The following is a 24,516-nucleotide window of genomic DNA, read 5'->3' on the forward strand; positions in this document are numbered from 1 at the left end:
TTAACAGATGTATATATATTTTTTTTTTGTGTGTGAAAAGAAAAACTGAAGCACCTTTGTTGTTCATTAAAAACACTATTAATAAAAAAAAAAAAAAAAAATTAATACATTTTTATTATCTACATATTATTAAAAGTGAAAATACTATACATAAAATATATACTAAGTTACAAATTTATAACGTTTAAATACATGAGATATCAGAAAATTAAGACACCTGAAATGTTCCCATACTTTTAACGCTTCATTACATCGTGTCATACTTCTAATTTTGATGCTAAAATATGCATACAACTCTGGCTTCTCATTAATGCCAGTTAAGGGAGGGATCAATTTTATATAAGTTCTGAGCAAATCATCAGGTGTCTCAGTCTTCAGAGAGTCTGTTAAGCTTCAGAGAGTATGTAAGTTAAAAAGAGTTGTTACAGCTAAAACCCCTCTCACTGGAAACTGTGATCACTGGTAGAAAAGCATAAAAATATAATAAATATAAACATTTTCTGGAATCTTGCTAAACATTCCTCACTGTTTAACTTTTCCAGCATCTAAATGAAGTAAGCATTTTCTATTTTGTCCTGCCTGACAACAAAACATTCAATTGTTCATTAAAGAGATTTGGGTTTAAATAAATTGAGAATTTTTTTTATCTCTTCAAAATTTTTTTCTTTAGTTGGAAAACCCAACTGGCCAGCAAATTTGAATCCTGTGAGATTTTCTATTAAATGCAAAATGAAGTGGGTGAGACCTAATCAAAATGCTAGTATGGGTAAGGTATGTGGCTGCATTTAACAATACATTCAGTTGAATAAGAACAATGACAGATCTTTTACCGTTTAAAAAAAGGGGTTATTTTGGCACCTGTTTAGAAGAACCCTGGTTGTAAAGACAAAACCCTTTGTAGTCTCTAAAGCAGTCTAATCAAAGGTTGAAAACCTTTGAATACTCCATAGTCACTAGAATCCAGTCATTGTCTAGAAAACGTAATTATGATTTGCCAAAGCTGTAGTTAACAGCTCAGCCGAAAATTGTATAGCTGAAAAGGGACTGTATTTTACTTCAGTCATTTTCAATGCGAACTATGCACAGAGAATTTCTGAGGTGATCGGACGCCTGTCATTTCTTCAGCAACATTTCTTATTAGCTCAGTACAGTGTCATCATTTTTTTTTTTTTTTTACATTTTCTTTACATTTTTGCATCTGCTAACTTTATTTTTCCCCCTCAATTTTAATCTTGTTTAATTCTTAGCCTCTTGGCATGTTAAAAGTAGAATGTTCTGAATTTCTACATATTTCATTCTAATTAGGGGTTCTAATTTTTGTGATGCAAATCTGAAACTGATATTGAATTGCTCAAAAATTATAAATTTTTACTTATGTTCTTCAAACTATTAATTAATTTTGACCTGTTTTCTGGGAAAATTTCTTATTTTTCATACATTTATTATCACACCTAATATATGTTCCCCCTTTTTTATAGGAAAATGTTCCGCTGCTGCATTAGATGTACTTGCTAGTGTTTTTCATGAAGAATTGCTGCATGTTTTGCTTCCTATTTTGAGAGAAACTCTTTTCCATCAAGATTGGGAAATAAAAGAATCTGGAATTCTTGCTTTAGGAGCAATTGCTGAGGGTAAACAATAATTTTTCATTTAAATCCTTTTTTTTTTATTATGAATTATATTTTATTGGATAGTTTTAAATCTCCTACTCATGTTAGAAAAATCCAAGCATGTTTCCATTATAATGAGTGAGTTGGTGCAAGATAGTTTTTTTAAGAAACACATTTGTAAAAACATCATCAACCATCTATTGCAATTAGTTTTTATTCTTTAATCCTCAAACCAACTAAATATTGAATCATGGCAAAAAAGATATGTTTCATGTGTACAATCTATGGCAATGCTTGTTATAAGCAACAATCATGGTTGAAAACAATTTCATACTGGCGCTCCAAGAAGATCAGATACCCACACATGTGACTTCTGATGTTAGTTCCAGCTAATTGTTTAGAGACAAAATGGCTTGTTAAATTTGAGCTTAGCTTCTCCACAAATGTTAGAAACCTGATTGATAGGAAGGTAATTTTATACAGTGCTGTATTGCACATTACATTAAATTTGTTTTAAAAAATTCTTTCTCATTTACGTTTTTTATTTAGTTTTATTATTTATTTATTTTATTGTAACCCTGTTATATATGTTTTGTGTACCTGGCAACTTTGATGCATAATCTATATTCTACATGGCATCGTGCCTGTGTTAGTGTTAAGTAGGAAATATATAGTGAAATCTTTGTGAAAGAATATAGAATGTGTCACTTAAGCTAATTGATACTTGGCAGGCTTTACTTACTCGAAAAGAATGGAAACAGTTGCTAATGTAAACAAATGTCACATTTCAATTACCAATCAGGATTGAGATACTCGCGCTACCTCTCTTGCAAGTATATTGAAGGGATTTGTCAGACTAATTTAGCCATTTGAACTGAGTGCAATTACTGAACTGTGAATTTCTACTTTGTTTTAAGTGACTGTTTGTTACCTATTTTCATGAAATAAATTTTTTATAAATTTGTAAAAAATATATTTATTTTTCAGGTTGTATGAATGGAATGATTCCACATTTACCTGAACTAATACCTTATTTAATTTCTTGTTTGTCTGACAAGAAAGCACTTGTAAGATCAATTACCTGTTGGACTCTCAGTCGATACTCTCACTGGGTTGTGGGACAACCACATGACTCATACCTAAAGCCCCTCATGATTGAGGTAATTTAAAAGCTTTTAATTCTTTTATGTTATTAGTAAATAATAAATAGTTGAAAGCTGAAAGTTAATAGTTTCTTAGAGTGCTATTTTTGAAATGTTTTATGTATATATCACTCTCTCTTTTATTTTAGTCTGTCGAAAATATTAAAGTTTTTTGTCGTTTCTGTGGTGAATATTTTAAATTCATATAATTTATTCATCAATTTTGAATAACATGAAGTTTGGATACTTATTTAAGCTGCACTAATATAGGCATAAAATGCCTATTATATATGCCTATAAATATAGGTCTATTTCTAAATTATACTTTTCTAATATTAAATTAATTGAATTATACTTTTCTAATATTATAATTTTTATACTGAGCAGCAAAATATTGTATATTTGCATTTAAACAAACAAAAATGCAGAAAAAAATTTTATTAATAAAAATTTCACAGAAGTTTATATCTTGTCTTATTGTTAATATCTTATTTAATATTATTCATGATATAATGTTTTTCAAAGGCTTAATAGTTTAAGAATAAATCTATCTTCTTCCTAGAAACCTTAAAGACTTGCTGCTGTCAATTATTATATAGTATTTATTTTAATACTTTTCAACCCACAAAGTTGCTTATGAACAGAAATTATTAAGTAATCTATTCCTACTGGCTGGATAGTTCCTTGATTATTTTGCAAATGCATTCTTTTAATCTTTTCATTTATTTCAGAATTTTTTTTTTTCAATTTCATGCCTGATAGAAAATAGTCATTTTATATATGTGTAGTAACATTTAAAGAAAGTTTGGTGTTTTGAAAACATTAGAGTTAAAGAATTTTAAAAAGTAGAAGCTAAAGGCTTTTTGTATTTTCTTTCATTTAGTTGTTGAAACGTGTTCTAGACGCAAATAAAAGAGTACAAGAAGCGGCATGTAGTGCATTTGCCACTTTGGAGGAAGAAGCATGTACAGAACTTGTCCCATATCTTGCTTTTATTTTAGAAACACTTGTATTCGCCTTTAATAAATACCAGGTATTTTCTTTAATCATATATGTAATAAATATTAAACTCACATTTTATTGATATAGAATTTAATTATTGAAATGTTTTTCAGCATAAAAACCTTCTTATCCTGTATGATGCCATCGGTACATTAGCTGATTCTGTTGGTCATCACTTGAACAAGCCAGTATGTCATTTAAATTACCATTTCAAATGAACACCTATATATGTGTGCAATTTAATCATACTCAAATTTCAAAACTTTTTTAATTGAATTTAACTTTTTTAATTTTTAGGAATATATTAATTTGCTTATGCCTCCACTAATTGAAAAATGGAACTACTTAAAAGATGATGACAAAGATTTATTTCCTTTGCTAGAGGTATATATGATTTTTGTTAAACCTTCATTTTCTACTACTGCATATTGTCTTGATGGCTGTATAATCTTTGGCCTGTGCCTTAAATGTGTCTCAGTATTTGTCTTTGTGATAGTAAAAAATAGGAAAGCCACAATTAACAAATATTCATGAAGTGTCCAGTACAAGTTATCCATAACTACACCTAAATACATCTAGTTACTGATCTAGGTTAAATTCAAGGTTACAAATTTTTTTCTCTTTAGTTTTCTCTTGATTATGACATTAAGTTATTTTAGTTGAACTCAACACCGTGTTTTAGTTGTGGCTAACTATAAAGAGATTATTCACTCCTAATAAAGAAAATACTAATGTATTTTATTTATTTTAATATGCTCATTAAAATTTTTCCCTTTAAATTGCTAACAAAGCATTGCATGTATATTTATATTTTTAAAAATTATATCTATTCTATACATATTTTTAAAAAAATAAAATTTATTCTTTTGAACTTTTTAATGAAGCACCACTTTGGCTGAAGCTGTTGCATGTTTAAAAACTGTATATAGGTTTGGTATTTTTTAAAATATCAATTTGCATTGATTTTCTTTTATGATTTTTCTTTGCATTGAATTTATATTGAACTTTGTTGCTGTTTAATGNTTTAAAAATTATATCTATTCTATACATATTTTTAAAAAAATAAAATTTATTCTTTTGAACTTTTTAATTACTTTGCTGAAGCTGCTGCATGTTTAAAAACTGTATATAGGTTTGGTATTTTTTTTAAAATATCAATTTGCATTGATTTTTCTTTGCTTAGAATATATATATATATATGTGTGTGTCATTTTCTTATCAGATCTTAAGCATTTAAATGTTATGTATTGTAAAATCCTGCTGAATTGAAATTCTAAATAATCTAAATCACTTTTGTTACTGCTGTTTTTAAATATTGACAAAAAAAAACCTGTAAAAATTTTTAAAAAAAAATAATGCACGTCTTTGCTTCAATGTTCTAGAATTAAAAATATGTGGAAGCTATCCAATAATGATCAGCATTTCCTATAATCTTCTTTTTAGTAATCCGAAAAATTAATTCTTATTGGCTGACTTTTATTTTTCTTCCTGATCCATTTCCATCTTTGTTTCTATTGCTATTTTAATTTAAAATGAATGTTTGCTTTTGCCACTGAATTTATTATTTTATTTTGTAATACCCTTCACTGAAATTAGTTTTTAATGGAATCATCTCTTTTTAGTGTCTATCTAGTGTAGCAACTGCATTACAGTCAGGATTTTTGCCTTATTGTGAACCAGTTTTTCGTCGATGTTTAAGTCTTGTGGAGCAAACATTAAATCAGACAATGGTATGTATTTTTGTTGTCAGATTTTATCGATTTGCAGAAATGTAATTTATCAAATTTATTGGTAAAAGAATAATGCAAGCAAATTTAAATTATTTTCAAAAGCTATGAGGACATTGAAAATGTAAAAAGCCCATATATTATAAGTTATTGTTTTAGATAATTATATTAGAGAGCTTAAGAGAATTATTTTAGTGAGGTTTCCTGTGACTTCAAGGTAACTTATTAAATTTTGATTTTAAGGATTCAAAATCTTCCAAATAGTAGAAAGCGAAAGAATCTTTGCTAACTTCTTTTAAAGATATATAATTTTATTCATTATGGTATAAAAATATATAATATGAAAGATTATAAAAATCATATCACCATATTTCTATGATTTATTTATTTTTTTGTTGCAGGAAAAAGATAATTGATACTGAAAAGAGAATAATTGTAGTTAATTTTATAGTTGCAGGCATATTAACTTCTCCAGATAATAGCTGGAAAGGTCTATTAAGATGTTTTTAATCACTGAATTTTGGCATTTGCTTGCATGTATTTATATATTGCAATAGCTGCCGATAATTGCCAAAAGACAAAATCCTACAAAATTTGTTGGAATCAAGCCTGTCTAAAAGTGCTTACACTTGTGCAATTAAAATTAGTGTGTTGTGGTACGATCACATAAAAAATAATGCAACTTCATGAACCTTTTTTTGAAATCAATCGTACTAACTGCCGTAAAAACAGTTGATGAATCAGATTTACACAAGTTCAATTCAAGTACAATTCAGTATTAAAGCTTATGATTTAGAAAAAACTTGTGTTTACTATCAAATTGGCTTGATTACTTGATTACAAAACTGTCTTATGTCCATTAAAAGTTTGCCTAATCACGTCATATTTTATTGAGAAATAATAGTCGAATTGTAAAAAGTACATATTTTTGAGCAAACTATTTTTTAATGTTTTTTTTTTTTTTAAAAAACTTGTAATGGATGATTAAGGAAATTGTTTTAAATGATAATGGTTAGAGTTTTCTTTTATAATAAGAACAAGTTTAAAAAAATATGTAATCTGACATTTAGCTTTAAAATAAAATGAAAATTTTGTAACTATCTCATCATTTAATATATCAATTCTTAAATACTATAAAATAACATGAGGATTTGTACCTCACGCTATCTTTTGTTATTTTAAGCTATTTTTTCCGTAATTTTGCAGTTGATCTTCTGCAGTTTTAAAAATTGGGATTGGTAGTTACGCCCGCTGAAAAAATTTAATTTGGATAAAATTGTGATTAGGATTCTTATGCATCACAGATAATTCTCAATAAATGAGATTATTTACAGGGGTCTGTCCAGGCCGAATTTACTACCGTTTAGCGGTACCTTCACAAATTCAACTTTAGGAAAAACGGTAGTTTCACAAATTCAATTTTGGAAAAACGTTAGTTTCACAAAATACTTTTTCTTAAAATTTCATTTTTGTATCCCTTAAGAAACGATAAATCCATATTTTTGTGTTGATTTCTTAATTTAATTTTTAATTTTTCACAAATTACGTCTAAATTTTCACAAAATTGGTACCTGTCAGAAAAACCTAGACAGACCCCTGATTTAAATCAAGTTATAAAATCAGAATCATAAAAATATGAGTATAGTTAAATTTGATGAATTTGTTTAATTAAAAATATTGTAAAAAATATTTTATTTTTTGTTTAATTTAAGGCCAATGTTAGTAATCCTGATCAGTTTGAAGCTCCAGATAAAGACTTCATGATTGTAGCATTAGATTTGTTAAGTGGTTTAGCTGAAGGTCTTAATGGTCACATTGAATCACTAGTCGTTTCAAGTAATATTATGCAGTTGCTGTTTCAGTGTATGCAGGTAAATTATACTTCTTTCATTTTGAACTTGGTTTAAATTTTTTCTTATTTGTTATCTAAAATAGGAAAGTGTCTGTCTTTATGGTTTTAGGACTATTGGATTCTTAAAAATGTGTGCAATGCAAATATGCGCAATTCAAATTTTAAAAAATTGCTTAGTAATAAATATATTGCTTTTTTTTTTAATCTTATGCGTGTCCGTAAAATGCTATGCCTAATCGAACTAGCCTAGTTAACATTATTCTTAGAAACAAAATTTTATCTGAACCTTAATGAGGCTTTGACCAATATGTTCCCTAAACATTTCTTTCCGAGAACAGCTCATTTCTTCCTGCCTTTTCCTGAGGTTAATTGCACATTTCTTTTTATTTGAGTTTTGTTCTTCACTTATCAATTTTTTTAAAGCTTTCTAAGAACTATTAGTGTGATTTGTCTCGGAATTTTTTTTCTATCATAAAGTGTTAAATTAAAATATTAATATAAAGAACAGAGAACTAATTACAGGTAGAAAAAGCCACACTGGTGATAAATTAAGTTTCTGACTTCAATAATTAGAATGGTAAAACGAAAATATATTTTGACGAAATTGTTCTCGTCTAACTTTTAGTTTACTCTAGGTATTTAAAATTTCATACTCATTATCATTTATTGTGCGATTATTTTTCTAAGGAGGATAAACTAGTTTACTGGTTTAATAACGTGTAAAAAATAAAGGTCAAAAATTTGTCTTCTTAATGGCAGACTTTATACTTTATTCCCAGGCATTTTGTTCAACCTAAAAAATATTCTTAACAGTTAGAATGGTTAATAATTTTCAAGTATTTTATTATAATTATCAGATTAATACTACTTGTATTTTTATGGAACAGAATTTTACCATTAGATAGTGACCATTAGATCATGACTGTTTTGATTTTTATTGTCTATAGTGCCACTAGACTTAGTAATAATAGTGTGCTTGTGGATATGTATAGTGTGCTGTCACAAGAGTATTAATAAATCAGTAATTGTTTATTTTTACTAATTCTAAATTATGGTTTTTTTAGGATTCAATGCCAGAAGTAAGACAAAGCTCATTTGCTCTCTTAGGTGATTTAACCAAAGCCTGTTTTCAGCATGTTAGTCCCTGTATACGTAAGTATTGTGACTAGTTGTAATTTAAGTTTTGTTTAGTATGTAATTTGATTTATTTTTTTTAAAATATTAAAACTGTTGACATATTTTATCCTTTTCATATCCTCATTGATTTCTTTTACTTTTTCATATTACATTATTCGTACAAATTACAAATTTTCGTTAAATAAAGCTTTTTAAGGTATGTAAAAATGTGTATAAGCTCTTTTAAAATTTAATATTTTCTCCTTTTTCTTTACGTTCTATGTAAGAATTATACTGTACCTGTGAAATATTTTTACCAACATAATGTTTCTAAAGTTTTTTTTTTCTATGGGAATAATATATCTAGGTAATTGACTATGTATATTTTTAATTCCAGAGGATTTTTTGCCTATATTAAGCCAAAATTTGAATCCAGATTTTATATCTGTTTGCAACAATGCCACATGGGCAATTGGAGAAATCTCAGTGAAGCTGGGTAAGCAAGGTATTGTTGTGTAACGCTTTTCTGCCTTCTTTTACTCTTGGTTCTAAGTTTCATTTATTAAATAACATTTTTGGTTGTGGTTAATTAGATAATTGTTATTATTTCTATGTTTTATTTCTTCTGTTAGTGTGTAGTTAAATTTAACTCAAATATAAAGTATTTATATTGTTTGCTAATACCATAAATTAAATGATTTGATTTAAAATTGTGAGATGCACCAAAGTCATGCTATAATTAAAAATAAAATATGTTTACACTCTCTATTAATACTCTGCGAAACAGAACACGTTCATGCCTTCGGGCTAGGTAAAGCTCTGCATTCTGTAGAGTTATCTATTTGCAATAGATAACTTTTCTGTAAAAGATAAATATTTTTCCATAAAAGACTTCTCCAAAAATGCAATTGAGACTTTATTTGAAAGGAAATAAGATTTACTTAAACATGTTTAATTATATTTTACTCAGATGTGGGTATAAAATAATTTCTGTAAATAAGCAAAAACAAGTATTGATTGCTACAACATCGCAAACTAGTTAATTAAAATTCTCATTTATCCTATATAAGTGAATTTTAACCTGTTATGACAGTAAAATTTGTTCCTGATATTGTTCAAATTAATGAGATGGTTCTCATTTGAATTTCAAAATTATGTTACATTTGAAAAATAAAATATGGAGATGTTAACTGAAACTTATCCATGTCTTTAACTATATACTCGAACTAAGATGTGCGCACTTAATCTTTCTATTCCAGTGATCTTGTTATTTCAAGTAAATGTCAAGAATATTTACTTGATTTATTTACAATACATGCTTCTTTGCTAGTCCTGTGTAAGATATTAAACAGTGCTCTCATTGGTCAAGAACAGAGAAAAACCTTTTAATTGTCAGGAGAAATTCGGCACCATACCGCCGGGCGTTGCATTGCTTTAACAATCAACAATTACACAACACTTTCCACAGGTAGCATATTTGAGCTCCTGCTCGAAGGACCACTATTGTCGACGCTTAGGTAAATATGTACTCGCTCAATAAACAGAAATAAGCGGACTGTAATTTTGCACAATATTTATTTATTAACCCTTTGACGGTCAGGTAAATGAGCAGTTTTCGTTTCATTAATTTGCGCAGTATTATGTCCAAACAGTAGTCGAAAGTGGCATCTGTTTTCCACATCCGTTCTTCCGAAAATGTCACCCTTCTCTGGTGATGCCAACTGCTCCGTCTTCTGGAATTGTTATAATATAGTGGTAGCAAATTATGTAGTAAATTTCGTTGGAGAAGGACAGTTACGCCTATTTTATAATAGAGTAGCCAGTAGATTGTTGCGTTAACGTTGCATTTTATATGTTACTTATAGTTTTTGATGTTTAGTGGTGAAAGAATTACTTAACAGGAAAAATACTAAACTGAAAGTAACTTGACTTTCGCTATCACTAGGAAATACTATTTTACAAAGCGGAGCAAGTTAGCATCTCTGGATGCGGTAGATAGCTCGCCTCAGGCGTTTTAAAAATTTCTTAAAGTATTCGTAGTACATAAATAACAGTTTTTACGTACTTTTCGTTTTTAACATAGTCAATGCTGAATAATAATGGCGAACGAGCTCAGCTCGTCAGCGCGCATTGGGGAAAATTTTCACTATGCGAGTAGTGCTCGTTACTAACCATTACGGTCAAAATCTTACTCCCGAGCGGAACTCGTTTGCGCACATTATGAGGCATGATTCGATTGCGAGCTGAACTTGTTCATAACCGTCAAAGGGTTAATATTTACAGGGTTCCCGCGGCCTTGAAAAAACCTTGAAAAGTACTTGAATTTCATTTTGATTTTCAAGGGTCCCTAGAAGTACTTGAAAATGATATTAAATCCTTGAAAAATTCAAAATGACCTTGAAAAGTATCGAAAACTCAGGAAAACAGCCCTATTTCCAGCATTTCTGTGTTTAACTTTTTGACGCACTCAAGTGTGAGAGAATGACTTTCCCGCCTTTCAGATGATGACACGTACTGTTTGATATTAAGATTTTATGTATGTTTGGCTGATTTTAGGAATTTTAAATATTGGGAAATGCGCCATATTCTGACAAAATCTCAATTCTTATTCAGGCAATTTTAATATCAATCATTGATCTTCGTATTAAACTGATTTAAAAGCTATGTGTTGCAATTCGTTTTCGCGTGATTCAAAAATTGTACTTGCAATTCCCATTAAAGCAATTTAAAAATCTAATATCACGATTTGTACTTAAGCGTTTTTAAACCCCAATATCGCGATTAGTTTTTCCACAAGTTTCATTTTGCAATATCAAACATCGATGTTGTAATATCAAACATCGATTTTCGTATTTATACTCTATTTGAAAACTACTCGTTACGATTCGTGTTCATGTGACCATGTCAAGTGCGTATGATCGATGCTACTGAAAAAAAATTAATTCAAGTATGAGTGGTTAATTAAAACAGTCAAAGTGACCAAAATTGTTAGTAAGAATCTATCAGAAGATATTGAGGTGAAAGTTGGCAACTGATTCAATTTAAAATGGTTGACCCGTAATAAATTTAAAATGATAATTAAGCTGCAACATCCAATAATCGATTAATTTTCTTTAATAGAAAAGTGGTCAAAATTTCAAAATTATATTTAAGAACAATTTAAATTTAACTGTCTAAATGCTTCTGCCACTTTAAATATTGAATAAAAATCTCCCGGCAGAGTTTTTAAATATCTAATTGATATCCCGTAATACATTACGGGACATACAATACATTGATATCCCGTAATACATATAAATATATTAAATATCTAATTGACCCGTCCTGCCCGAATTTTTGCTTATTCAGAGGTTGTATACCTAGCTTAAAATAGGCCTTGTGCAAAATTCAAATTTGACATTTTTATGAATCATGAATTTTATTCTTGACTTGATGCCAATCACCCTTGCTTTTTTTATACTTAGATCACTTTCCGAAATCAAGAGAGCAATGGAAGTCTTATTTTTCAGTACTGCTATTATCGACTGTCAACTAACTATTATCGTCAAAACATTTTACTTTAAAATGTAAAATTTTAGTCTATCTTTTACTAAAATTTAAGTCCTTGAGAATTTTATAATAAGTCTTAAAAAGTTCTTGAATTTTATTTTTAAAGTAGAGCATGAACCCTGTATTTAGAAGAGAGCTTTTTTGTAGCTCTTTACGGCTCTCCTTCCACACACACACACACACTCTCTCTCTCTCTATGTTACATGTTTTTTCTAGATGGCGCTACAAATCCGTGCGGATACACAAACCTCGAAATTTCCTATATTATACCTCAATAATAACTAGTCTCCAAATCGTCAGTAACAGTAATCAGTTATGGAGTTAAATAGTTCTCTCAGTTATTACAATTATTTGTTGTAAAAATTTCAAAGTTCAGTGAAACTTCCATACCTCCATCCTCATTCGATGATATTTTTTTCACTCTAGTCTACTATTTGACCTAACAAATTAAAAATCAAGATCTCATGATGAAAATTTTGCTTGGTGTTGCAATTTTTTTACACAAACCTGGAAAATTCTTACATCATATCTCATAAATAACCAGTCTCCAAATTGTCAGTAACAGTAATCAGTTATTGAGATTCGAGTTAAATAGTTCTCTCAGCTAGTGCAATTATTTGTTGTAAAAATTTTATAGTCATGGAAACTTCCATACCTCCATCATCAGTCGATATTTTTTTTGCTCATAGAGTCTATTATTTGACATTACAAATAAAAATCAAGGCTTGGTGTAAATAAAAATAAGGCCTGGATTTTCATTAAAATTTAGTTGGAACCCTATTTAAGAATAATACATTTTTACACTGCTATTATATATTGAGAAATAGAACTGATTTTGTGATGTTCATATTTTGAATATTAGAGGCACATGATATGATCCTTTTATATTAATTTTATGTGCAAGTTGTATAATATCTTTTAATTAGAATTTAAAATTTTATATTAAAGCATTTGTTTTCGTGTGAATTTTCACTTATATTGAAAGATACTTTAAAAATTTTTTTCAGGGCAAGACATGAAGCCGTATGTTTTAATGGTTTTAACACAATTAATCAACATCATTAATCGTCCAAATACTCCTAAGACTTTATTAGAAAATACAGGTGAGCAATTTAGCTTTAATACAAGTTATCAATTAATGAGGTAAAATTGATAACTTTGTTCAGTATTTTATTTACTTCGCAATCAGACGATTTCATACTAAATTCTGATATGGAAAAAAGTATGTTTCAGATATTAGACTTAATCATTCAGATCCAGTCTAAATTTTGTATATAATATAATAAGCATGTTGTTCTTTACTGTCGTTAGCTGCAACATGGATGTTTATTTTCTCTTTTTCTGTGTGATATTTAGATTTTTAATTATTTCTTTGAACTTTTTATTATTTTAAATTACAGTTTTAAAAGTTTTTTGAAAGAAATTAGTATTTATTTTATTTTTATGCATTAAATGTTCAGCTGTATTTTAATTATGGACCTTTCTATCTGCAAGTTCATCTAATTTTTTACAAAAATCGTTTATTAGATTTGTTCTATTCCTTAATTATCAATATTAACTTATCTTATAAATTGTTTCTTATGTCTCTTCAACAAATACTGTACGAAAAACAGAAAATTTTCAAAAACCTTTTTAAAAGTATTTTAAAGAATAGTTTACACTAGGAGAAAAAGAATAAATGTTTAAGCTAAGTGCTATAGAGAAATCAAAGATTAAAGGAATATTTTATATAAATGAGGATCTTGAATTAGAAAAGAACTTGCAGACGATAACATAGAGATAAAATATTTTGATTTTAGATTTTAAATTAAGCAGAAATTATCAGTATTCTAATTTATTACTGATTTGATTTGAAAATGCTTAAACCAGTACTAGTAGAAATCTCCCAACTTTTTAAGCAAATTGAATTTTTAAGCATTTATCTAAAAATAATTTCATGCAAAAAACAAATTTTAATAATTTTATTTTTTTATTTTATTTATAAAATTTTTTCTATCCTTTTAAAAACTAGTTTTATATAGCAGAATATAAAATTTGAATGAAATTGGTCAAATAGTACCCAAAAAATCTTATTTTCACTGTCTGATTTTTAAAATTCAATTTTTCAGGAACTAGTAAGCCAATTTTGTTCAAACTTTATATTACACTGTATAAAATTATATTCTTTAAAATGATTTTTAAAATTAGTGTATTTTACAATTCAACTATTATAAAATAACTAAAAATAATTGTTTACAACTATTTTTTTACATAGGATAGCTTTGGATAAGGATAATTTTATTGTTTGCAAAATTAATTCCCTTAAAAAGCTCTCTATTTTATGGTGAAGTACACCTAAAATATAATTTATGAAAGGGGGCTAAACTTTCAACTGCTTTCCTGACCAAACTTTTGGCACTATATTTCAGCAATTGCAGCTGCCCTTTATATTTTGAGGATAAGAAATCAAATCCATTGAAAGAAGTATGGTTATTCAGAGAAAGTATGTTGTGTGTCTGTTTTCTTAACTTAAAATATCTTCAGCATTAATTTGAATCGAGGTTACCCCCTCGAACCATTGAGATTGATTTCTAGTACATGAAAATCGGATCATTTGATCAAAAGTTTTTTTCTTCTAAATTTAATTTGGAGTTTTGGTTTCAACAATTTTTGTTTTAATTCTAATGATACTTAATTCGAAAATTTGGGTATTTATTCCTCATCTTTTTACTAGTTGTCTTAGAGTATGTTATATCAAAAATTGTAAATACGCAAATATAGGGTTTTGCGAGCCCAACTTTTATATTAGGTCTTCACTTAATGCATTTGTTTTAAAAAGGTGGGAAAGGTAATTTAAAAAAGAATTTTTTTTTTTTTGAAGTGCTACTATTGAATTTACAAAGAATAAACTACCAAAAATTATAAATTTTCTGCAGATAACTAATAAATCTAAAACATTAATTATTTTATATTACTAAAGTATTAAGAAAGGTGCATAGTTGAAATATGTGTTTCATTACATTTATTTTATATAATTATTATTATTGCTATGTTATTAATATTTTTTGGCTTGTATGTTTATGAGTTGTTCTTGGCTTTTTTCTCCCTTTTTTGCACCCTGTCTCATCTTGTTCAGCCATAACTATTGGGCGCCTTGGTTATGTTTGCCCTGCGGATGTCGCCCCTATGTTACAGCAGTTTATTCGCCCCTGGTGTGTAAATGTTCTTTTTTATTTATTATTTTTTAATATTATTTCTCTATATTTTATACTATGTTCTTTTGTAGTAATTTTAAAGTAGAGTTCTGGTAATATTATCTAATGATATTTTCATTTTGTAACTAAAATTGTCTTTATTTTTATTCATTTATGCTTTGTAGTTTAGAGGTTTATTTTTATTATGAGGAAAATTAATTTTCATATTTTGTTACTAGTATATTATTGGGTTATTTTCTATGATTTGTTAAAACATAAAGTGTTACTTTTTATATGTTAGCTTTGCAGATGAGAGTATAAAACAATATCCTGGAAATTTAAGGGAAAAAAAGGATTCTTCTCCCTTTAATCTAAAAAGAATTTTATGAAAACATTTTTTTTCTTCAGAAACTGTAATTAATAGCTGAATAGAACAGGAAATTATGTTCATGATACTCATTGTAGATTAATATGGAGGAAGAAGGGTACCCTTAAGGAATTATTTTTTTCACAATATTAGAGTAGTCATATGTTAAATGACCTCTAATTTTGTCAATTTTTGTTTAATGTTTTTAATTAATCAATGTATTGAATGAAAATTACAGTTTGTATTGTAGCAAGTCAAAGTGTAAGAAATCAGTATTTTTTTTTATAAATAAACCTACATTATTTAATTTTTTTAAATCAAAATTGTAAGTACTGAATAATAACTGGGAGAAAACAGATTCCCTACGAGTCATTACTGACTTAAAAAAGCACGAAATTGGCAAATTCACATCATCTTGTTATATTAATTTTTTCCCATGATCCCATGAGGTGAGTTTTTAACTTCTGTTAAACTTTTAATTTAAGTTTGTTTATATGCTTCAGGGTGTTTATATTTAACAGGGTTTATTATATTTAACAGGGTGGCCACCAACCTGGAAAACCTCGAAAGCCTGGAATTATCAGGGAATTTTTTTTATACTGGAAAAAACCTGGAAAAATCAGGGAAATATGGATAAATATTTGGAAAACCTGGAAATTTTTTAAAAAAAAGCTGGAATTTTTTTCTTATATATTTTTTTAATTTCACTAATTTAAATTATTTGCTAATTTTCTTAATTTAAATTGTTTCATCCATTATACCCACATTTTTTAGACGGAAATGTATCTCCAAACAGTTAAAATATCATCAACTTACTTTGCTTTCATCAAAATTTGCTCCATTATAACCCTGTTAAACTAGAATACAACATAAAATTCTGCAATTAGGAAAGGCAAAGATTATGGTGGATGTGGAAGACAGGGTTAGGATTCGGTTTTTAAATTCTGTCCGTGTTCACACAATGATTCAAGTTTGTTCGCAATTGAGAGTGGTAATTTTTTTCTATTTTGACAAAATGAGTCAAAAAGTATTTGTATTTTTAACTTTATTAAATTCTCTAAAAATTAGTTGGTTATAATTTAATAATAATAGATTTTATATTGCACTCTTTTTCTGAAAGCTTTTGAACTCCCATTCAAAGAAATCTGCAAATTATTTTTTTCTCAGCAAGCCAACGCATTCCCCCCCCCATCACTAACAGCAATGTTTGTCGACAAATTGTTACAATTCTTGCATTAATGCTAATTTTTTCTATTTCATTTTAATCTTTTATAGTATATTTTTATTTTGAAAAAAGTTTTTTTTTAGAACTAATTATATATTAATATCAAATTTTACGGTTTTGTTGGTAAATATTAGTTTTTTGATTCTAAATTCGAATCGCATAGTTATCACAATATCGAAAGTTCGTAAATGTTGCTTGCATTCCAGAGATGATATTTCAAAACTATTCCTCTTTTTACCTAAAAAAGCTGACAATGACTTAAGGAATATATAGTAAACATATTAAATGATGTATATATGTAAAATAAGTTTTTTTTTATTCATGTGTGTTTAGTCAGGAGAAGGAAAACGAAACTTAGTGTTTTAGTTCTGCACTGTACAAGATTCCAGTTGTTCAAACAAAAACAATTTACTATGCTGAACTAAAAAACTGTGTGTTTAGATTGGAATTCTTTAAATGTTTTAATTTCAAATAAGAAAAAAAATCAAAAAAGTATAAATTTTAAGGAATTTTATCTATTTTTTCTCTTCTATAGAGTATAGAACTAAAAATTAGACAATTTTACATTTCTGACATTTATTTTTTTTATACTGAATCTCTTAAAATAAAAATGCTATTTCAAAATACCATTATTTAAAAATTTGACTTGAGATATTGGTTTAAGGAAAATATGATCAGTGAATTTTATAAAAAGCACTGGTAAGATGAAATACAGTATAATTCAGTATACAGTACAGCTTTATATTGAAATGTAATTACAGTGATTCACAAAACTGTTGATACACTTATGACTTGCAATGAAATAAGACTATCCATTAATTAAAATGAATGTTTCAGAATGTATATTTAATGATAACAAATGTGTCTTAATCTTAACAAAACTGAAATATTTTGAATGACAATATGAAATATTTTAAAAACAAAGGAAAAGTTTATTTTTAAGGAATCAATCATCAAAAAGTGAAAAAAACTTTATCCCACAAAAGTCATCATACACTTTTAAAGAAAAAACTCAGTCTATTAGTAAATCTAATTTTTCGTTAAAATAACATTTAGTGGAGTTTCCTTTAGCATCTACAATAGCTTTTAAAGGCTGAAAATACGTGTAACTAGTTTTTTTTTTGTCAGGTGAAATTCGTGCAGAATATTTTTTAAAATTTTTTACAGATACTTTTACACTCAATTGCAATTTTATGAATTTTTCCACAAAATTTATAATTTTAATCTCTGGTATGAAGTCCTTCTTTTAAGCATTTTATCACATATTGCACAGTTCAATTGAATACAGTAAACTAATTTAACATTCATTACTGATTTACCTCTTATGAAGACAAATAATCAAATTTGGTCTGTTTTATTACGACCACAAGTCATTTTTAAATGATAAAATAAAAAATTACGGAGTTAGCAAGCAAAAATTAAAATATAATTTTAGTATTATAGGTTTGATACTAAATTGCTAATAAAGAAATAAAAAATTAAATGAAAAATAATTAAATAAAAAAAGCAATTGACGATAATTTTAATTCTGAGATCCAAAACATTTAAATGTACGATGACTTTCGTGGGGTAACATTTTTGTTACTATTTGATTAAAAAATTAACTTTTGCTTTGTTTTTAAAATATTCCGTGCAGTTTTGCTAAGAATAGATTATACATCTTATTATCAAATACCCATTGTGAAATATTCATTTTAATTATTGAATTTTTATTTCCTATTTCAATATAAGTGAGCCACTGTAATTATTAAAAATTATTGATATATAATCACCTGAAACGGTTTTCTTTTCCTTAATGAAAATATATTAAACAATACTTATCCAAGGTTTTATTGGTTATTCTGATTTTGTCATTTTGTAGGTACACTTTGTGCAAATACTACTTAAAGTAACACATTAAATTCAATAAAAACAATTAAAATTATTCAATAAAAACAATATATTCTGCAAGCTAAACATATTATTTTCTCCACGTCTTAATTTTTTAAAAATTTATGTTGTATCAGAACATTAAAACATCTTGTAAAAAAATTAATTTTTTTTCAAGATATGTTTAAAAAAATGACATTTTGAATAAGATATTTTATAATACAGACACTTTTCTTGTACACATCCTACACTTTATAAGAAAAAAGGAAAAAAACACAAACCTGGAAATTTTAAGATTTTTACCTGGAAAAATCAGGGAAATTTGAAATCTGTTTTGAGTGGCCACCCTGTTTAACATGATACTTGGTAGGATTAACAATGTTAATGTATTTTTAATACATTAAAATTAAAACTACTTATGTTGAATAAAATGCAATAATTTATGTTTCCAGAATTTAGATAAGTTTATTACTAAATTACTGACATTAAATAAACATATTGAAATTATTGAACATATTACCAAATTTGTATTGGAAAAGTGAGTTTTTGCCTACCTAGCCATAAATTAGTTTTTGTTTATAAAGGGGGAATGACATGCCCATTGAGTAAGTTTGAAGTGGTCACTTTTATATGCATCAAAATAAGGTTGGCCTTTGAATGTAACATTAATTTTCATAACCAGAATCTATATTTTTTGGAATAAAATAATAGAAAAGAGTGGGGATGAATGATAAACAATTATAAATAAAGTTAGATAAATTTATATTCAGTAAAGTTAACAGAGTGGTCACAGATCAGGGAAATTTTAATGGTGTGGAAAATGAGGAAAATTGAATCAAAATAATAGTTTAAAAAAATCACTTAAGTACCTTAAGATCAAATTAATTCCTTAAGTCTTAATATTTTTGGCAAAAAAAAGAAAAGTATAAATTGTAAAAGATATTTTCTGATGCTTGGTTATAGTTCAATTTATGATAATAATTAGGTATCAACTAAAATCCTTTTGCTTCATTAATGCATTTGTTTTATCAATAATTTCTCACATTGTATAAAAAATTTTATATTTAGATAGTTAAAAAAAATTTTTTTTACCAAGAAGTTGATTTAACATTTATTAGAAAGTGATGCACCTATAGACAATTAAAATTATACTAACTGATAACATATTTTTTTAACAGTTTTTCTAACAGCATATAATGAAATAAGATTTAAATCTTCTATTATCTTTTAGTGCTATCTTTATCTGAATTTTTCGCATAGTATATTTGGTTAGTTTATGCTTGTAGTTATATTCTGCTAAATTGTCTATTAGTGTTTTGTATATATTTTACATGTGTTAAAATAAGGCAAAATTGAAAGTCATGATTTAAATTTTTCAGTTCTGCCTTAATATTGTAGTGCTATGCTTTCAAAAAAAAATTTTCAGTGATATATTTTGCCGAATTTTTTTTCTCGATTTAAATATTTATAATAGTTATATATTTATACATAGACACAATATATATGCAATGAAACCCTGGTTTAGTGGTCCGTTTTGTGCGTTATCCTACTACCTGTGTCATTCTCTACTGATCCTTGAAAATTGCCCTTAGCAATAATGTTAAACTATCCCAAATTTGACTTTACACTTATTAAGAAAGTATCGCTTTCTGTTTTTTCCAATTAGATCAGTCATTTTTTCTCTACAAAGTTCACACAAACTTTTTCTAGAAAAAAGTGACCTGTTAATTTGCTTTTTGTAACTTTCGTGACATTCTTCTAGATCTTATTGTCCTTTTGCCTGTTAGTGGGATTTCCCCCTTAAGTCAATCTCTTCCCCAATCCCAATCTCTTCATCAATCCCAAGTCTCTTTAAGTCAATCTTTAATTCTTGTTATTGTCCAATTTAAAATACATCACTCTAAACCAGGAGTGTCAAACTCAAAAGCTAACTTAGGCCAAATAAACAATGCTTAACTTTAGGTGGGCCGCAAAAAAAATCAATGTTTATAGAAACAAATATTTTTATTTTGAATTGTAATAAACATATATAAAGTTAAATTATTGTTTACGTCCTGATACTTGACATCTCTTCTCTGCTACTATCTTTTCTATTTCGGGAGAAATTTTACTGGCCAAGACTACTTTCAAAATTGACCCAACGTGAGCGCTATTAATACGGTTTCGGACATGAGATTTATTTCCATTCATAACAGAAAATAATTGCTCTCACTGATAAGTACTTCCAAACATGGAAATAATTTCATACACGAATTTTTGAGTATTTTCAAACCTTGTCGGTAAATATTCGTGAAATTCAGTCACACCCACTTCAATGAATTTTGCCTTCAAATTTGAGTCGCACTGAGTCTATATTTATTGAGAAAATCGAAGAAAATAAAAAAAAATTGTCTTCCAAAGAATCTTTAAACCTTGTTTCAAATTCTGTTCTAAGATTTGAAATTTTTTTATGCGTATTTTTGATATGATGCAGTATCATCTAAACTAGATTTGTTCTTGTTGCATGTTGGGAAGAGCGTTAAATCTTCATTTTTCAGTTGCCTTTCCCAAAGAAATACTTTACATTTGAATGCTTTAATTATGTCAAACATGTTCGTAACGATCTGATCCTCGCCTTGTAACAATAAATTTAAATCGGATAAGTGTTTGGTTATATCAACCGTAAAAGATAAATCTTGCAATCATATTTGATCGGAGAACAAGCTTGTATCTTGATTTATAGTTTGTAAAAACTTATATATTTTTTCTTTCAAATCCCAGAATTATTTAAGAACCTTGGAGCAAGATAACCAACTTACCTCGCTATAGTAGGATAAAATTGATTATATACTATCTAATTGATAGCTTAGTGTGAAACGGACTCCATTTCAGCCAATTTTACATTTTCGCTCGTACAATTTAAAATGATCCGTATAGTTCATAAATAAAGCATATTATAATTTTGTATCCTGGTTTCGTTTCTAATTCCCATTCCTCTTTTTTTTTTTACTTTGCTTCTAATATATTGACTGGGCCACAAAAATGCTCATCTCGGGCCGCCAGTTTAACACCCCTGCTCTAAACAATTGTTTAGTGATCATTTCTTTTTCTTGATTCCAATGATTTGCAAGATGCTTCTAAAGCAAAGATAAATGTTCTGGAATCTTTGAATTTGTTGATTTCCACCGCGTTGGACAGTGTTGACTAAAAAATGCATTACAAATGAATTTAATAAAGCTTCTCATGGTATTTGAAGAGAACATTGTCCCTTCGGGAAATAATTGTATGTATGAAGATCATCTGATGTCAATGACATGTATATCGACTGCAGCACGCATCCTTCATTATCTGCTACCAATAATAGTGATGAAACCATAAAAATGAGCAGAAAATATCGAAGGATATCCCCATGACTGATCTGCAGTTAGTAAGAATTTGCTAATTGCTTATTTGTAAACCGTAAAGCAAATAGGCAAGCAATAGTAAGTATTAAGAGCGATATTGTTGAAATTATATCTAAAAACCAGAAATAATAAAAGATTACAGAATTTTTCTAGTATATCTCGTAAGTGACAATTTTTGAAAATATACCCTAATTTAAATACTGTTAACCCTAATTTACGTAATTCCGCTTTGTGCATTAATACTAGTCTGAAGGAAAGCTTAAAATATGGGTTCTGCTGTATATGTTTATATATAAATGTGTGCGTATATATGTGTGTATCGGGTAGGGCGCGTGTGTTAATATATACATACATACAAACACGCCCTACCCTTCAATAATTGAAGACCCTTTCAATTTTTGGAACTTTTTAAAATTTCTCCAAATACTGAGATAATTATTTTATAACTTTAAAGGTCATGTGATTTCTTATTTTTATTAATAACATTTAAAGCTGTCAAAATGAGTTTTGAGTTTGAGGGACCAGCAATAAATTATGATAGAGAAACATTTTTCAGAAAAAATCTCAATAAACTTGTAACTTGTATCATTTTACATTTTTCTTATGAGCAATAATTGCAACTATTTCGGGACCCTAGCTTAAATGGAGATACTGACATTCATAGTTAGATTATATAGATGCACACACGCTCTTATTATAGAAGCACGCAGATACTCTTTCAATATTAAGTATCCACGCACACAAAAAAGGTTTACAGTGAGGGGAAAAGAAAATATAAAGCAGACAGCATAGTCATGATTTATGCCAGGTAGAAGAAAATCAGTGTTTAATTGTATGCATACTGCTCCCAAAGATATAAATATAACTGCCTTTTTTGCCCAAAGATTAGCGATCCCATTGTTAGCAGTCGAACCTACAATCAACTCATTTTTTTACAACTTTATACTTGATTACTTTATATGGATGTAATTCTATGTATATCTATTAATATTTCTCTTATGTTCTTAAGTTAATGTGCATATATATATATATATATATATAAAATATTTTGTCAAGAATAAATAAAACTGTTTTTGTATGTTTAATAAAATTATCCTATTATTAAGAATATTATAAACTTGCAGATACTTTTTATTGTGTACGCAGATACTTAATATTTTTATCTTACTATGCTGACATTTTGGTTAATAACATAGTTTTAACATTAGTTACAAATTATGCAAGTATGAAGGATTTAAAGTAGTTCTTTTATAAGCTTGAGGGAAAAATATTAAAAAATTTTTTTTTCTTAACTTTTGTAGTGAATTGTATTTAGTAATTGATAAGAAGTGTGATGAAATTTTATTAGTTCCAGTAATATTCTAAGCAGTTTTTGTACTTTAAAAAAAGGGGGGGAAGTTCTGAGTGATTAAGGGTTTTCCACAAATGTCATTACGTTCTCTTAAACAAGTGGCACTGCCATATTGGGAGAGCATTCTCGATAAGCAATTTTTTTATTTTCTTTGCTTGTTTTGTTTATAATTTACTGCAGTATCCTCAAAATCTTTGAAAGATTGAAGCTTAATTGATAAGTATGAAAAATCGTTTAACCTAAAAGTTAAAGATTTTGAACTAATCCGCATATTATTCGTTGAGAAATTTTAAAAAATGTAAAGTGTTTCTTCAATTATTTAGGGTGTGTATGTATACATATACAGTGCAAAACCTCTTATCCGAAAATCAGAAAACCAGATAAGGAATGAAATTCGGAACCGGAAATTAATTTTCTTCCATTAAAAAATTGTTTTTTTCCTGCAAGATTTTGAGCCCATTTTGTTATTTAGAGCGTACGGTGTATCGAGTTGACGAAAGAACTGATTTAGAGGACGGATCAAAAGCCGTTCGTAGACGAATCTCACATAAGCACAAATAGCTTATATATGTTATTAATGTTAATAATAACATTAATAACATATATAAGCCTGTATATAATTTTTATTTCATAATTTCTTTCCTTATTTAAACTTAAGTGTATTATTATTTATCATTTTTNTCTCTACTGTATAAATAAATTTAAATTTGCTACTTTACAGATTTAAGTGCATTACGCTTATAGAAAAGCATTGGTGAAAAAAATGTCGTTAAATGGCTGAAATAAAAATAAATTAAAATTGCTTGAAATCTTTTTTATTCATGAATTTAAATTATGTACTTGACATTAAAAATATTTTTTTTAAAAAAAATATTACCAGGACTCTGTAAATTTATAACACTATGAAGGAATTTGTAAATTGCAATTTGAACTAAACTTACATGAAGTGTAAAATGAGGTAAATAATTATAATAGCAAATGTGCCACTGTAGTGCAGGTTTCTTTGCACCACTATCAACAATATGTTGAATAAATTTCATTTCTGAAAATTCCTTCCTGGTGTTGCAATTTTTACAAACATAGTGTATTATACATTATTTCGATTAAACTTTAAAATTTATTCTTGATAGTTTCATGTTATTTTTTTTCT

General features: G+C 27.5%; 1 protein-coding gene across 2 annotated transcripts in view; it reads left to right on the plus strand.

The window, feature by feature from the left end:
• Nucleotides 1-24,516, plus strand: part of LOC107453679 (transportin 1) — a 41,651-nt gene that overhangs the window by 12,270 nt on the left and 4,865 nt on the right. Inside the window, exons 9-19 of one of the 2 annotated variants that reach the window (XM_043043721.2) lie at nucleotides 1,479-1,631; nucleotides 2,598-2,770; nucleotides 3,636-3,785; nucleotides 3,868-3,942; nucleotides 4,052-4,138; nucleotides 5,377-5,484; nucleotides 7,194-7,352; nucleotides 8,398-8,485; nucleotides 8,847-8,954; nucleotides 13,006-13,101; nucleotides 15,114-15,189. In XM_043043721.2, coding sequence (XP_042899655.1) covers nucleotides 1,479-1,631; nucleotides 2,598-2,770; nucleotides 3,636-3,785; nucleotides 3,868-3,942; nucleotides 4,052-4,138; nucleotides 5,377-5,484; nucleotides 7,194-7,352; nucleotides 8,398-8,485; nucleotides 8,847-8,954; nucleotides 13,006-13,101; nucleotides 15,114-15,189 — 1,273 coding nt within the window. The remainder of the gene's footprint in view (nucleotides 1-1,478; nucleotides 1,632-2,597; nucleotides 2,771-3,635; nucleotides 3,786-3,867; nucleotides 3,943-4,051; nucleotides 4,139-5,376; nucleotides 5,485-7,193; nucleotides 7,353-8,397; nucleotides 8,486-8,846; nucleotides 8,955-13,005; nucleotides 13,102-15,113; nucleotides 15,190-24,516) is intronic. The other variant, XM_043043723.2, reaches the window with a different exon arrangement.

Source organism: Parasteatoda tepidariorum, chromosome 2 (assembly GCF_043381705.1).
Source record: "Parasteatoda tepidariorum isolate YZ-2023 chromosome 2, CAS_Ptep_4.0, whole genome shotgun sequence".
Lineage (NCBI taxonomy): Eukaryota > Metazoa > Arthropoda > Arachnida > Araneae > Theridiidae > Parasteatoda > Parasteatoda tepidariorum.